This window comes from Hypanus sabinus, chromosome Y (genome assembly GCF_030144855.1).
Source record: "Hypanus sabinus isolate sHypSab1 chromosome Y, sHypSab1.hap1, whole genome shotgun sequence".
In the NCBI taxonomy this organism is placed as follows: Eukaryota; Metazoa; Chordata; class Chondrichthyes; order Myliobatiformes; family Dasyatidae; genus Hypanus; species Hypanus sabinus.
In genome coordinates this window covers 234,931-250,312 of record NC_082740.1, presented here as the reverse complement: position 1 = coordinate 250,312, position 15,382 = coordinate 234,931, and the positions used below count along the sequence as shown (strand labels likewise).

At 37.7% G+C, this 15,382-nt stretch overlaps 1 protein-coding gene across 1 annotated transcript in view; it reads left to right on the top strand.

Moving 5' to 3' along the window:
* The window catches only part of LOC132385325 (collagen alpha-1(I) chain-like), a 100,134-nt gene that overhangs the window by 64,958 nt on the left and 19,794 nt on the right, over positions 1 to 15,382 (top strand). The window contains exons 7-36 of the mRNA XM_059957339.1: positions 89 to 133; positions 333 to 386; positions 748 to 801; positions 1,086 to 1,139; positions 1,373 to 1,426; positions 1,580 to 1,633; positions 1,759 to 1,803; positions 2,123 to 2,176; positions 2,317 to 2,361; positions 2,450 to 2,503; positions 4,037 to 4,135; positions 4,211 to 4,255; positions 4,942 to 5,040; positions 5,805 to 5,858; positions 6,031 to 6,138; positions 6,230 to 6,283; positions 6,376 to 6,474; positions 7,120 to 7,173; positions 7,433 to 7,531; positions 8,679 to 8,732; positions 8,863 to 8,916; positions 9,245 to 9,298; positions 9,416 to 9,469; positions 10,018 to 10,062; positions 10,154 to 10,252; positions 10,925 to 11,032; positions 11,164 to 11,217; positions 11,694 to 11,747; positions 12,037 to 12,090; positions 13,824 to 13,877. Coding sequence (XP_059813322.1) covers positions 89 to 133; positions 333 to 386; positions 748 to 801; positions 1,086 to 1,139; positions 1,373 to 1,426; positions 1,580 to 1,633; positions 1,759 to 1,803; positions 2,123 to 2,176; positions 2,317 to 2,361; positions 2,450 to 2,503; positions 4,037 to 4,135; positions 4,211 to 4,255; positions 4,942 to 5,040; positions 5,805 to 5,858; positions 6,031 to 6,138; positions 6,230 to 6,283; positions 6,376 to 6,474; positions 7,120 to 7,173; positions 7,433 to 7,531; positions 8,679 to 8,732; positions 8,863 to 8,916; positions 9,245 to 9,298; positions 9,416 to 9,469; positions 10,018 to 10,062; positions 10,154 to 10,252; positions 10,925 to 11,032; positions 11,164 to 11,217; positions 11,694 to 11,747; positions 12,037 to 12,090; positions 13,824 to 13,877 — 1,908 coding nt within the window. The remainder of the gene's footprint in view (positions 1 to 88; positions 134 to 332; positions 387 to 747; positions 802 to 1,085; positions 1,140 to 1,372; positions 1,427 to 1,579; positions 1,634 to 1,758; positions 1,804 to 2,122; positions 2,177 to 2,316; positions 2,362 to 2,449; positions 2,504 to 4,036; positions 4,136 to 4,210; positions 4,256 to 4,941; positions 5,041 to 5,804; positions 5,859 to 6,030; positions 6,139 to 6,229; positions 6,284 to 6,375; positions 6,475 to 7,119; positions 7,174 to 7,432; positions 7,532 to 8,678; positions 8,733 to 8,862; positions 8,917 to 9,244; positions 9,299 to 9,415; positions 9,470 to 10,017; positions 10,063 to 10,153; positions 10,253 to 10,924; positions 11,033 to 11,163; positions 11,218 to 11,693; positions 11,748 to 12,036; positions 12,091 to 13,823; positions 13,878 to 15,382) is intronic.

Here is a 15,382-nt window from a genome sequence, read left to right as displayed (position 1 = left end):
TTATTCTCTGAGTAAATGCAATTCTACTTACAATAGAATGTAAAACGTATATTCAATACATAAAAGGAGGTTTATTTGATTTCCATAGGGTCCGATGGGTCCCAGAGGATCTCCTGGCCCACCTGGTGCACCTGTAAGTACATAGAATAGTAGCTGTTTTTTAAAAATATTGATCGGTATCAAACTGCAAAGTGCTTTTCAATTTAACAATAAGAACATTAATATCTACTTATATCCTTTTGGTGTTAAGCATTACTAAATATGGAACCTTTTTTGAAAATAATGTGATTTGGGCAATAATTAATATTATTTCTTCTATTGTTACTCTTTAGGGACCTCAAGGTTTCCAAGGACACCAAGGTGAGCCTGGTGAACCAGGTGCACCTGTAAGTAATCAATAAAACACATTTCAAATTTGAGCCACAAGGGTTTAGAAATTAATTACCATTTTATCTGCTATTTAATCTTAATTCATGCTGCCTAATAAATGTCTGCATGGTGATGTCGGTTCCAGATGCAAGGTCTTGACTGGAAACTTAGACTTATTACCTCTTGCCTCCAAAGATGCTGCTTGACTCACTGAGTTTTCAGCATTCTGATTTTGTTCTTGATTTTAGTATCTCAAATAAATTTTGTATATTAATTAATATATTATTAAAAGGATCATGACTTTCTTTGACTAACACACATTTTTTATTTATAGTTTTTTTGTTTCAATATTCTAATTAGGTATTCTTAAACCTTCAGGGTCCAATGGGTCCACCTGGACTTCCTGGTCCCTCTGGCAAAAATGGTGATGATGTAAGTTGCTCAAAATGTCTGAAAAAAGTACAAGTGTCAATGAAATTTTCTTTCTGTATTAGATAAATTGTTTTAATAGCTAGTATTTCAGCAATAAGACCAAAAGTTTTTGAACATTAAATAAAATCTAAAATCATCTGTAGCTAAGTAATATTATATACATTCTAATGATATGAACACTAACTACACCAACCATGATGTGCCTTTCCTTTTTTCTTTTAGATTAGTCAGCATTAATTTCTACAGTTTTTAATGTTTGTTATACTGATTTCTCGCCTCTGTAGGGTGAACATGGCAAAGATGGTCGCCCTGGTGAGCGAGGTCCTCCTGGTCCTCAGGTGACAGAATTTCTGTTGATATTAATGGAACATTAAGCAACTTCACCCTACCATGCAATTTAAGCCCACTTACTGTTTTATAGTTTCATAGTTAATTCAATTTACAATTTGCAATCTTTCATTAATGCAAATAATACATTAAAAATACCACCTGCACATTTAAATGCATTAGTCAATACATTTTTCTAACGTATTTCTTCCCTGATTTCACTAAATGTTTGTTATGTCTTTAGGGTGCTCGTGGATTGCCTGGAATTCCTGGACTACCAGGAATCAAAGGACACAGAGTAAGATCATCTGTACAGTTTGATCATTTTTTGGTATTTAAAAAACAATACCAGGAAGGTCTTGTTTTAGTAAAATTATATCTATAATATTTTGAATTTAAATAAATAATATATTCATAAGACTTAAGAGCATTACTTTTCCTTTGTATACAGGGTTTCAATGGTTTGGATGGTTCTAAGGGTGATCCTGGTCCAGCTGGTCCTAAGGTGACTTTAAAAAAATGAGTGATCATTTTAGTGTTCTCCTTCTCCTTTCAAGTTATATGCACAATATATATTTCTGCATATAATAATTGAGTGAGTCCATTAACCATTCATCTAATTTCCTATAGGGTGAAGCTGGTGCTCCTGGTGAAAATGGAACTCCTGGTGCAATGGTAAGCAAGTTCACATAATTCTTTATGATATTCTTTGTGAAATTTCCCAGATCTATTTGAACAAAATGTTATCTATAAGGGGAAAGGGGTATATGATACTATATTATAAAAATTAGGTACCTTAAGTTTTGTGTTATTTTTTGAGATACTATTCTACATTTGTTTTACAAAATAACCTGGAGAGACTATGTTGCATTATACTTAAGTGGGACTTTTTATTAACCAGTTAAAATGTTGCAAATGACTAATAATACAATTTTTGGTAAAGTTCTATTCATGTAGATGAAATATAATTAATTTCATATTTTACTATGAACAGGGTCCACGTGGTCTGAGTGGAGAGAGAGGTCACCCTGGCCCTCCTGGCCCTGTTGTAAGTGTACAAAATATTTCCAAATATATCACACAGCCAATAAAATTTGTTGTAATATTTTAACCAATTTTAATGTTATGCTTATCTAATCTGAACAGCTTGAAAGAACTCTAGTAATGAGTCTTTTTTAATGATTCTAGGGTGCTCGTGGTAATGATGGTGCAGCTGGTGCAGCCGGCCCACCTGTAAGTACTTTTAATTAATCTGACTCATGTTCTTACAGTCTCCTCATTTTTATCAGAATGGAATATTAATGTAAATACTATCTTTCAGGGTTCTGTTGGTCCAGCTGGTCCTCCTGGCTTCCCTGGTGCTCCTGGAGCTAAGGTGCCACAACTTACAGCTTTATAAATTGTGTTTTCTTTGAACTGGTTTAAGTGATTCTGTTCAAAATTTCATCTTAGAAACTGTGACTCAGAAATGATGGAAATTAAGAAAAAGCTACTACACATTTAGTACAAAGATCAAATTGAGGTAAATTTAGATTCAACTTGATTGCAAGTCATTTGCCTTTCATGTCAGTGGTGGGAAGGTAATTCTGATAGTTTTAATATTTCATGAAAACAAAATCATGACAACGTCATTCTCCTTATCTAAACTAATTGGGAAATTCTAAAGGTTTTGTCATGACCACATCTGTTTGATTGAAGTCAAGGCTACTTAATTGTTTTTAAATGACAAGAGTTCTATTGATTTCAGGGATTTCCTGCCTACCATATTCATTATTGCATTGAAGTCTGGTGGGAGAAATTCATCTTTGATTCTAAGTTTGGACTAAGTGTGCAAATTTCCATTTTATGGCGTTCAGTGATACATTCAACAAATCTGAGAAGACATTCCAGATAATAGGAATGAACAGCATGGAACAATGACAATAAATGTTAACTTCTCTATTTTGAATTAAGGAGTGATGTTCTAATGAATAAAGAAAGCTGGTTCTTTGAATAAAATCAGTGTGCATAGGAAAATGAGAAAATTGCTTCATTTGTAACGAAGATTTAGTCCATAGCTGCTTATATGAGTACATCTTTGAATTGTATGTACATCAATTCATAATTTAAAAAGAATATGCCTGTAAGAAAACATGGTGTTCCGCTGCAATGAAGGTACTATCAAGACTGTAAAGGATGATACCATTAGACTTCAAGTACTTAAGTACTTTAAGTTCAAGTACTTGTCTTAGACTTCAAGTACCTCGGGTCAAGAATGATGAGTTCGGAGAAGGACATAAAGATACAGAAGGCGCTGGCGTGGAGGGCTGTGGACGACATGAAGGAAATCTGGAGGTTGAACCTGACCAGAGGGCTCAAAAAGAGGATCTTCATAGCAGTCATAGAGTCCATTCTGGCGTACGGATGTGAGACGTGGACACTCACCAGGACCATGAGAAAGTCACTAGATGGTTGCTATACACAAATGCTCCGGATGGCTCTTGACGTGAGTTGGCAACAGCACATGATGAACGTCAAGCTCTATGATGACCTACCGATGCTCACTACTAAAATCGAGGCGAGAAGACTGTAACTAGCGGGGCACTGTCTACGCCACCCTGAGCTACCTGGCAGCCCAGGCATCACATGGGTGCTCAAGCATGGGAGGATGAACCCCGGGTGACCTCCCAAGACTATGGTCAACACGCTCCTAGAAGATAGTGGTGTGGCTTATGTAGATGAACTGAACACGCTGATGAGAGAGAAGGAGGAGTGGAGAATCCGTCATCGTGCCTGACGCCGGCACCCTAGGCCTGAGTTGACGTAGTAGTAGTAGTAGTAGCTTTGAAATCTGCCCGAGCTGTTTCGCTGTTGCAACCTGCTGATCTAAAAACTTTAGTTAAAAGCCTGTAATTTTTTTTTGGCTTAGGGTGAAGTTGGTCCTGCTGGTGGTCGTGGTGCTGATGGTCCTTCTGGTGCTCGTGGTGAACCTGGTAGTCCTGGACCTGCTGGTCCAACTGGCCCCGCTGTAAGTATCAGCACTAAAAGTCTTTCTCTACATATTACTTTTCTGAAATACTCTAATATTTGTTTTTAATTTTAGGGCAATCCTGGTACAGATGGTGCTCCTGGATCTAAAGGAGCAGTTGTGAGTATAAAATATATAAACTATCTCTTTGTGTACTTGTCCAACAATTAATACTAATTGTTAGGTGCCTAATTCTAAAGCCATCTTACTCCCAGATATTTGTCTTAAACTTAACTAGGTTTCCAACTTGGGATCATACATGACTTTAGATGTTTTATTTTAATCTCTGTAGCACCATCTAAGTGTCCTTTATTCAGCTCCTCTTCGATTGAATCTCATCTTCCTCCTTCTTTATCTCTAGGCTTGACAGTTCTGATATATTCCAGTGTACTTTCTGATGTTTTTCTCAAGCATGAAATCGAGAATATCAAAAAATTAGTGCTTATATTCTAACATACATCTAATATTATTTCAAGCATGGTTTGGACTGCCCCTATGAAAACTTCATCCTTGTTGTTCATCCAATTCCCTTCTTGACCTCATCTCTACCTACTTTTTCCTATTATTCTGATATATCTCCCTTCCATTTTTGCCACTGGGATTTTCCATTCCTTTTCTTCTCTAATGAACTCATCTACCCATTTGACCAACATTCCCAGCTAACTCATGGTACCAAGATATTACAATAATGAACATTTAAAGCTCACTGGTACATTTTATTAAATTAATGCTTTTCTAAAATGACTTTGCTTCCAGTAATGTCTTGGTGTCATTGACTGATATATTTTTCTCTTTTTTTGTACTAGGGTGCCCCTGGCATTGCTGGTGCTCCTGGTTTCCCTGGCCCAAGAGGACCAAGTGGCCCACAAGGTGCAGTTGGACCTACTGGCCCTAAGGGTAACAATGTAAGTAACTACTGGATTTATCAAGAATTATTTTTGGATCTTTGTATTAGATTATCTAGAGTAATGTGATGGTATATGAAGTCATATTTTTAGTGCATATCTCTGAGCTGACATGTTTCACAAAATTTCTAATTATATATTTTGGTATAAAACCTTCCACTCACACACTCCTACATAGCAGTGATCAAAAGAAATACAGTCAGCACTGAACTCTCACCCACCTTCTGCATTCACTTCAATATCTCAATCTTCCTCAAAGCAATCTACCAATAATGGATGATATAAATGGCAAAATTGAGTTGAACTTCAGATTGTGCCCCATATCTAAGTTTCTCCGCATTGAGGCCATCCAAGTACAAAACAGACTTAAAAGAAGTAAAAAGTTGTTAACTGAGGGAGTGTTATATCCTGGCATCATCTTGACCATTACTGTATGAAGATATTTTGATAAAACAAAAATGTAATGACAGATGCCATTTACTTTGCATGCTATATATCCAATGCTCTTGCTGAATATCCTTACTAATACCAAATTATAATGTAGAATTTTTATATTAGTCTCCTAATGTAACAACAGCAAGAGAACTTTATAGTTCCTTGAAGCTGCTACATCAATTTCTTGGTATGTTCTGCCAATTTTCTATAAGACATCAAATTAGTAAGCCTCTAGAATTTCAAGATTGTTGAGTTAATCATTATTATGAAATGAAGTTGCTTTTGTTTTTGACTTCTTGATAGTTACCGTCACTCTATTTCTGCTTCAGGGTGAAGCTGGTGCACCTGGTCCCAAGGGTGAAGCAGGTGCAAAAGGTGAACCTGTAAGTATATGTCTTGCAACTTATATGCATATATTTAATAGGGAATGTGATTGATTTCTACAACATATATTGTAGAATATTGTATAATATATAGAATATAATATACAACATATATTGTAGACAATGTATTGCTCCAGTAGAATGACCACTGATTACATTTTCTATTCTCTAGGGCATTGCTGGTCCCCAGGGTTCACCTGGTCCAGCTGGAGAGGAGGGCAAGAGAGGTGCTCGTGGTGAGCCTGGTGCTCAGGGTGCTCCTGGTAACACTGGTGAACGTGTACGTTGAATATTGTTTTCATTAATAAAAATCAGTAAAATGGATGTTTCCATTGTGTGAGCTCTTGCTTCACTGTTTCATTCCTTTACAGGGACCCCCTGGAAGCCGTGGTTTTCCTGGTCCTGAGGGTCTTGTTGGTCCCAAGGTATGTTAAGTTCTACAAACTAACCTTTGTCACAGGTATGGTGCCTTTTGTAAGGTCCTCTAAGCAGCTCTTCCAATGTCTAATTCCTACAGGGTCCTTCAGGTGAACGTGGCAACACTGGCCCTGCTGGGCCCAAGGGTGCCCCTGGTGAAGCTGGAAGACCTGGTGAGCCTGGTCTGCCTGGTACAAGGGTGAGTTTTCTTTAAAGCTAAATTACTGAACTAATGTATAAGCAAGGTAAAAGAGAAACTATCAATTTATACACAATTTAACAAGATGAAACAAAACTTATGGGAAATGTGCTAAAAATGTTAGACAATTATGCATCATCAGTTTTTTTAAACTGAAGCATTAACATAGCAATTAGAATGTGATTTCTCTTGCTAAAACTAGAAATGATTATTCTCTACAATTTTTTTCAAACAGAATCATAATACATTAGCTTACTGTGCATGACATTTCATTTATTATACTGCAAGGAAAAGAAAGCATCAAATGATTGAGCAAAGGTTACAAATTATTGGCATTTGAGTCAATTTAATATAAAATGTGGCAATATATTTTCCTCATTTTGGAAGCTCACAAGCGATGATATGATTGAAATATCTCCCTATATATTGTATTGCAGAATGTGTATCTCAAATGTAAAGATTGTTTTCTACTGATTCCATTTTTTCTTTTGTTGTGTTGATATTCAATATTATGAGACAATCTTCCTGCCTTATAACAGATACATAGGCAAATATTGCTTTATTAGCTTCATATCAATGTCTAAAATGTAAGGCATTTTCAAAACTATTTTTAAAGGAACTTTACAAGTTCCTTTTGTATTTTAGGGTCTGACTGGTAGCCCTGGCAGTCCTGGTGCTGATGGCAAGTCTGGTCCTCCTGTATGTATCTTTTTGTTTGAATAGCATTTTCATGTTCTTAACTTAAGCTGATTACTTGAAATTTATCATTGTATGAAGAGTGAAATGAAATTAAAGGACAATATATCTTTAATTTGGATAATAACTTAATGTGGCAAGTATGAATGTGGCAAGTATCTTCACCAAAGAAATAAGTTTCAAAGCAAATATGAATTGCCAATAGTGTACAGAAACTACCAGCACCATTATCAGAAACTGTGAGTTTATATCAACCTAACAGGGTTCAGTTGGTCAAGATGGTCGCCCTGGTCCACCTGGTCCTGCTGGTCCAAGAGGTCAACCTGGTGTGATGGGTTTCCCTGGTCCCAAGGGTGCTGCTGTAAGTATGAAATCTCAAAGATTATATAATGTATAGTTTTCATTCTGAAATGTGTATTGGAATCAATTGGCTAAAGTTTGGCAAACAGCAAATTACAGCTCATATGTACAGTTGCACATGCCAACTTTTTGCGAAGGCTGAGGAAAGTCCATCTCCCACCCCCCATCCTCATCACATTCTACGGGGGTTGTATTGAGAGCATCCTGAGCAGCTGCATCACTGCCTGGTTCAGAAATTGCACCATCTCAGATCACAAGACCGTACAGCGGATAGTGAGGTCAGCTGAGAAGATCATCGGGTCTCTCTTCCCGCCATTACGGATGTTTACACCACACGCTGCATCCGCAAAGGAAACAGAACTATGAAGGACCCCATGCACCCTTCATACAATCTCTTCTCCCTCCTGCCGTCTGGGAAAAGGCTCCGAAGCATTCAGGCTCTTACAACCAGACTATGTAACAGTTTCTTCCCCCACGCCATCTGACTCCTCAGTACCCAGAGTCTGGACTGACACCTTGCCCTACTGTCCTGTTTATTATTTATTGTAATGTCTGCACTGTTTTTGTGCACTTCATGCAGTCCTGGGTAGGTCTGTAGTCTAGTGTAGTTTTCTCTGTGTTGTTTTTTTTATGTAGTTCAGTCTAGTTTTTTGTACTGCGTCATGTAACACCATGGACCTGAAAAACATTGTCTTGTTTTTACTATGCACTGTACCAGCAGTTATGGTCGAAATGACAATAAAAGTTGACTTGACTTGAATATCTGCTTTCATGTAGTCACACCAGCTTCTATTCTAACAGAATTTGGGTGCTGAAGCAAGAGACAAACTGCTAATCTCAGATGACTGCAACCTATAATTTCATAAGTGCTTAACCATTCTTTTAAATTGAGAAGTTTTAATGTGAATTAGGTACACCATTAGTTGCTTATTCCTCTGCACCATTATCAGAATCTGGGGTCTAGGCTCACAAATTTTGTTAAGTTATTCAATGAAACAGTAGTAAAATCGAAAGTACAGATTTTTCACTGGAAATGATGAAATAAACTTAAGAAGTATGAGTCAATTAAATAGTAAAACGTTATATTAAGAAGATTAATCATTTACAATAATCTTATTAATTTTTGGTTAATTCTGTGTCTCATGTAGGGCGAGCCTGGCAAACCTGGTGAAAGGGGAATTGCTGGTCATCCTGGTTTAGTGGTGAGTGTCAATTGCATACAAATTTGACAATTAAATTGTTACATTGTCTGTTCTAATTAAAAATATTTGTAACAATTTGTTTTCAAAGTTAGATAGATCTAATCAAAGGATTAATTAAATTTTATTTCAGGGTCTTCCTGGCAAAGATGGTGAAATTGGTGCTCCTGGTACTGCTGGCCCTGCTGTAAGTGAAATATCAAATATCTAATCAATTAAGAGAAAAAAATATATTCAACGTTATCTTGATGTTAGTAAGAGATTGACTTAGAAAGTATTGAATGGAAAATATTGTCCCTGTTTTCTTTACTTTGCAAACATATGGTTTAAAGTAAAAATCTGAAAAACAAATTATCCAGTACCTGTTCATGTATATATTGATATTATTAATATTTTTCAAGTAAATAATATAGTAATGCATATGAAACTAGATAACTAGTTCACTATGCATAATAATGAATATGGAATAACTAACTATTATATAAGATGGAATTATTACTTGAAACTTTATACAGGGCCCCAGTGGTGAAAGAGGTGAACAAGGACCTCCAGGACCACCTGGCTTCCAGGTATAAATACTAACTCATCTTTTGAATTTAAGAGGATATAACTGTTTTTAATGTTGTGGATCAAAGCATTGCATTATGTAATTATTAATACATAATACCCTGATCTCATTTCTTTAGGGTCTCCCTGGTCCTCCTGGTGCTGCTGGTGAACCTGGAAAACCTGGTGAACAGGTTTGTGTCATGACAGAATTGTGTATTAAAGTAACAACTGAAGCATTATTGTTGGTCACTGTTTGCATTGTCTACATAAATAATATTTGGTTAATTTAAAGTTACAGAATCATTGACAAAAGGGAGTTAGAAATCTTCAATTGTATTTAGTTTTATCCCATGAATAGAAACCATTTATTTACCTTGGTTTACACTGACATTCTTAGTTTAATTTGGCAGAAATCAAATATTTCTTTTAGTGAGCATTGCTACAAACTCTTTTTTTTAACATTCTAAAGCCACTTCTTTGATAGCCAGAGAATGTACATATTTATGAAAAATTATTAACAACACTTTACCCCTCTGGGGTAAATTATAGAAAAATTAGAAATACATTTTAAGAATGTAGATTTCTCATAAAAAATGTCAAGAGTTTGTTGAGATTATTACAGTTTGTTAATAATAAGACACTGCTATTTTATTTCCAATGAAAATGATGTAGTAAAAAATTGGAACTGTTTTATAATATATTGATTTTTAAAAACTTTTATTACTTCTTTGTGCAATAGGGGTTGCCCGGTGATGTTGGTCCTCCTGGCATTACTGGTCCAAGAGTAAGTTTGTTAAATATATCCTTATTACAAAAAGACCTTGCAGTATATGATTTTATTTTATCCTCGAATGTTCCAATGTTATTTTTATTAGGGTGAGAGAGGCTTCACTGGTGAAAGTGGTGCTCCTGGTCCTGCAGGTCCAACAGGTGCTCGTGGTGTTCCTGGCTCTCCTGGCAGTGATGGTCCCAAGGTAAATCTTCGCAATTATAATAGGGAAGATAATTCTACCGGGTATTTTGCATTTGATATATTTGCCATTTCAGAACTAAATCTTACTTATCAGCTCTGTATATAACATATTTCCCTGTAAAATCTTTTACTCTCAGAACAGAATTTTATAAAAATGAACAAGCTTTGGATTTAACTGTGTAGGGACAGAATTCAGCTGTGGATCACAATGAACAAAATAATGGGAAGAAATCAAAATGATAGGATAAAGAAAACATAATGGATGAAATTGAAAATGAACAAGCTGATGTTTCTGAACAGCTGAATGTAACATAATCTCTGGAGTTCTGAAAACTTCAAGGTTTTTATTTGCACTTTTATACAATGCATGTAAGTTGTTGTTTGGGAACTATGTAGCCAGGATACCAAGTATTGAATTGGGAGAGGCGTGACAAGGATTGATGGTGATTGTACCTTGGAATCTGGACCTGAAGTTGCAAGTAGATTACACCTCTATGAATCATTTAAATCACATTGATTCTTCAGATTTAAATCATAAATTCAAAATATGCATTGCATCATAAGTTCTACTTCAGTATATAGAGAAATATATTTATTTTAACTTTGGAAATTTTGAACATCATTGGAATCAAAAGTCAGTGATCTTCTAGTCAAATCTTCTGGTTCATTTTAGGGTGATACTGGTCCACAAGGTGCTCCTGGTGGCCAAGGCCCACCTGGTCTGCAGGGTATGCCTGGTGAACGTGGTGTTAGTGGGCTTCCTGGTCCCAAAGGTGCAAGGGTGAGTTTTCTTAACTTGAATACTCAATTTTCTTTTAATTTTTACCATTATAAATATATTTTGTGAATTATGCCCCTGTACCTAAAGCTAACTATTTTTCTTTCTTTCCTTTGCTGGTTTCTCTCTAATAGGGTGATGCAGGCTCAAAAGGAGCTGATGGTCCTCCAGGCAAAGATGGAATGAGAGTAAGTAATTGTATTTTCCATCTACTTATATTTTCATTAAAGCCAATCATTAGCACTTGCCAACACAAGGAAATCTGCAGATACTGGAAATTCAAACAACCCCTCCCCCCACTATTTTCAAATCTCTTACTATCTTTTCTTTAAGTTAGTCCTGACGAAGGGTCTCAGCCCACAACGTCGACACCGCTTCTCCCTATAGATGCTGCCTGGCCTGCTGTGTTCCACCAGCATTTTGTGTGTGTCATTAGCACTTGCAGAAAGCTTTAAGCAAAGTTTTCAGATCCTTGAATTAAGGTTATAGTTCTGTCTCTAACCTGCACTTATCAAACATACTTTCCCATGTAGATCAATTAATTAATGTTCTTATATCAAAGCAAATTTCACTATTTTCATTGATCTGTCACATATTTTACAATCTCAAAACAACCTAAAGCTAGTGAAAACTAAATTACTAATTTTAACATGTTATTTCTTAGGGTATGACAGGAGCAATTGGACCACCTGGACATGCTGGTGCCCCTGGTGAGAAGGTAAGATATTTCAATGTTTTTTCTCATTAATAATATTCTTTCATAATATAAGAAAGTTAATATCATAGAGCATTTATGTTTATTTTTATATTTGTACATCAATGATAATTAAGACATTTCACCTACAGAAAATTAACAATCAACAGGACAGTTTTATTCTAATCTCATATAATGTTTGATAAATATATATTGTTAATTGTGATACCAGAAATGTCAAATCCACACACCTCATTTCCAACTTTTATTCTGTTGTGTTTTAATCATTTCTTTTTATATTAATTGATTACAGGGTGAAACTGGTCCTCCTGGTCCTTCTGGTCCTGCTGGCATCCGTGGTCTGACTGTAAGTAGACTTCATTATATATGTTAATGAATTAGAAATTCATTGTTGATTGTATTAAGTGCAAAAATTAGTAGTGATTGCACATTATAGTTGTCTTCAAAAAGTTGGTTTTGTTGAAATCAATTGAAACAATGTTATAATCTTGGTATAATTTGGAGCTTTTAATATGCTACATGCTAGGCACAACAAATATATAGTTAATTTGCTTCACAACTCCTAACCTGTTGATGGATTTCATAAGCAATTGGTGGGATTACAGAATCATATGGAAAGCATACAAAATTTTGTAACCACTGCAAAACACTTCAATTCTTAGAGCCAACTCACCATGCAAACCAGAGGACTTACCTGAGCTGCTCACATTTACATGTGTTTGGCTTAAATCACTCTAAGCTAGTGGTCGCCAACCTGTCGATCGCGATCGACTGGTCAATCTTGGAGACTTCCCCAGTAGATCCTGAAGAAAAAAGAAAAAGAAATACACAAATACTGTTGAGAGACTGTTTCCAGGTTGCGGGGTTTTAGTTCCGCTCTTTCTGCCCAGTGTGCATGCGCGTAGCTCCCCCGCCACGCACTACAGTGTACTTCAGTGGTCCTCAACCACCGGGCCGCGAGGAAACGATATGAGTCAGCTGCACCTTTCCACATTCCCTGTCAGCCCACTGTTGAACTTGAACCCACGTGAAGTCAGCAGGTGACTAAATGCAGTGACAGTCTCACGTCAGGGATCACTGGTTGGCCTCAGGTAACCGGCCAGTGGGAAATGCCGTTGCTACCGGCCCGGAGCACAGAGAGATAGGTGCCACCTCTAAACCTGTTTACCATACCAAATGTTCGTGGGGAATCCGGCGTTAAAGTATTCACAGACGACCTAATTCAGACTCAGCGTTTCATAAGCAGCAGAGCAGCTACCTTGCAGCAATCTACTGAAACAAACTTTTGTTGGCCAATAGATCCTACAAGGGGGGTGGGCATGCACACTGTCGCACTCCTTGCTCGGTCGGTTGCTCTCTGGACTGTGACCGCCGCAGCCCTGGTACGGGGACCTCTGGCCCTGACCCTGTCCTCTCACCCCACCCACGACCAGCTGCACCTGGCCAAGGCAGGAGGCAGTGTTCGGGCCTGGGGGCTGTCTAATGAGGCAATGTCTCAAAACTGCTTCAGTACCCTGAGTCCAAGCACCCAGCACTTAAAGACAAACCCGCTGAGTTTTCTCAGAGGAAAAAACGTCAGCAAGTGGGACAGAAACTGAGAGCTGCGAAAACTAGAATGGATTTAAGGATCCTGCTTCGAGTATCGCTGTATTCGGTTGTGTTTAACACTCCACTCTGTGCCCCCGTCGGCCGGTCCGCAAGAATATTATCAATATTAAACCAGTCCGCGGTACAAAAGAAGGTGTGTTTCTCCGGTGTTCATATATATTATTTCTACTTCCGGGTTGTGAGGTTTTACTTCCGGGCTTTTCTGCCCTGGTGCGCATGCGTGTAACTAATTGATGTTGGGTCAATCTTGCTTTTTAGGGAGGCTGAGGTAGGGGATCTTGAAAAGGTTGGTGACCACTAGTCTAAGCTTTTCCTATATATATTACCATGATATTAAAATAACTACAATTATTTTAGATGTAAAGTCAATTTAAAATGCACCACTGTTTTATCTATTAAGTCTATTCAGCTTTTAAGTCCCGAAGTTCCTTCAGAATGTTCCTGTAACTGACCTCTTGCTTCCCTCTTTAGGGTGATCGTGGTGAACATGGGGCTCCTGGTCCTGCAGGTTTTGCTGGTCCTCCTGTAAGTATTGTTATACTTTTATTATAAAAATTGGCAATTATGGTCTGCACATTAATAAAAAGAAAGTAATACATAAATGGCTTGACATTGATTTTGTAAGAAAATGTAATTGTGGAACAGAAATTCATCTTTATTGTTTTTTCATCTTTAAAAGTGAATGAAGAGCTTTCATAATAGTGTTCCACAAGTTATTAAAACATCATGAAATTTATTAGCATTAATTTTACTACGGCACTACTTTGTTCAAGTGCATCCCATTCCACGCACTCACCACCCTCTGCATAAAAAACTTACCCTGACATCTCCTCTGTACCTACTCCTCAGCACCTTAAACCTGTGCCCTCTTGTGCTAGCCTTTTTAGCCCTGGGAAAAAGCCTCTGACTATCCACACGATCAATGCCTGTCATCATCTTGTACACCTCTTTCAGGTCACCTCTCATCCTCCGTCGCTCCAAGGAGAAAAGGCTGAGTTCACTCAACCTATTCTCATAAGGCATGCTCCCCAATCCAGGCAACATCCTTGTAAATCTCCTCTACACCTTTTCTATGGCTTCCACATCCTTCCTGTAGTGAGGTGACCAGAACTGAGCACAATACTCCAAGACGGGTCTGACCAGGGTCCTATATAGCTGCAACATTACCTCTCAGTTCCTAAACTCAATCCCATGATTGATGAAGGCCAATACACCGTACTCCTTCTTAACCACAGAGTCAACCTTCGCAGCTGCATTGAGTGTCCTGGACTCGGACCCCAAGATCCCTCTGATCCTCCACACTGCCAAGGGTCTTACCATTAGTACTATATTCTGCCATCGTATCTGACCTACTAAAATGAACCACTTCACACTCATTGACAAAGCCATGCTAAATATTCCTAATCATATTATGTCTCAGATTTAGATTGAGCCTTTTGCTATTAAAAGCTGGTACTTCTGGATATAAAAAGACTATCAAAGTGCAAAGATCTCTTTAGAAACTAGGACCTTACTTGAGAAAGAGAATGCCATTAAAAAAACTGTTAAGGAACAAAAAAAGGCCCAGACCAAACAAATCTATAGTGTATTGCCACTGGTGTTAACTTACTGAGAAATATGTATAAAATTGGTTAATGCTGCTGTTTTCCTGATATAATGCTGCTGTTTTCTCTGGGAGACAGACAAGTGGGTCACAGTCAGGAGGGACAAGGGGAAGAGTCGGGTACTAGAGAGTACCCCTGTGGCTGTACCCCTTGACAATTAGTACCCCTGTTTGATTACTTTTGGGGGAGGGTAGCCTACCTGGGGGAAGTAACAGTGGCTGTGCCTCTGGCACAGAGTCTGACCCTGTAGCTCAGAAGGGTAGGGAAAGGAAGAGGAAGGCAGTAGTGATAGGGGACTCTATAGTTAAGGGGTCAGACAGGCGATTCTGTGGATGCAGGAAAGAAACTCGGATGGTAGTTTGCCTCCCAGGTGCCAGTGTCCGGGATGCTTTGGATCGTGTCCAAGAAATCCTGCAGTGGGAGGGA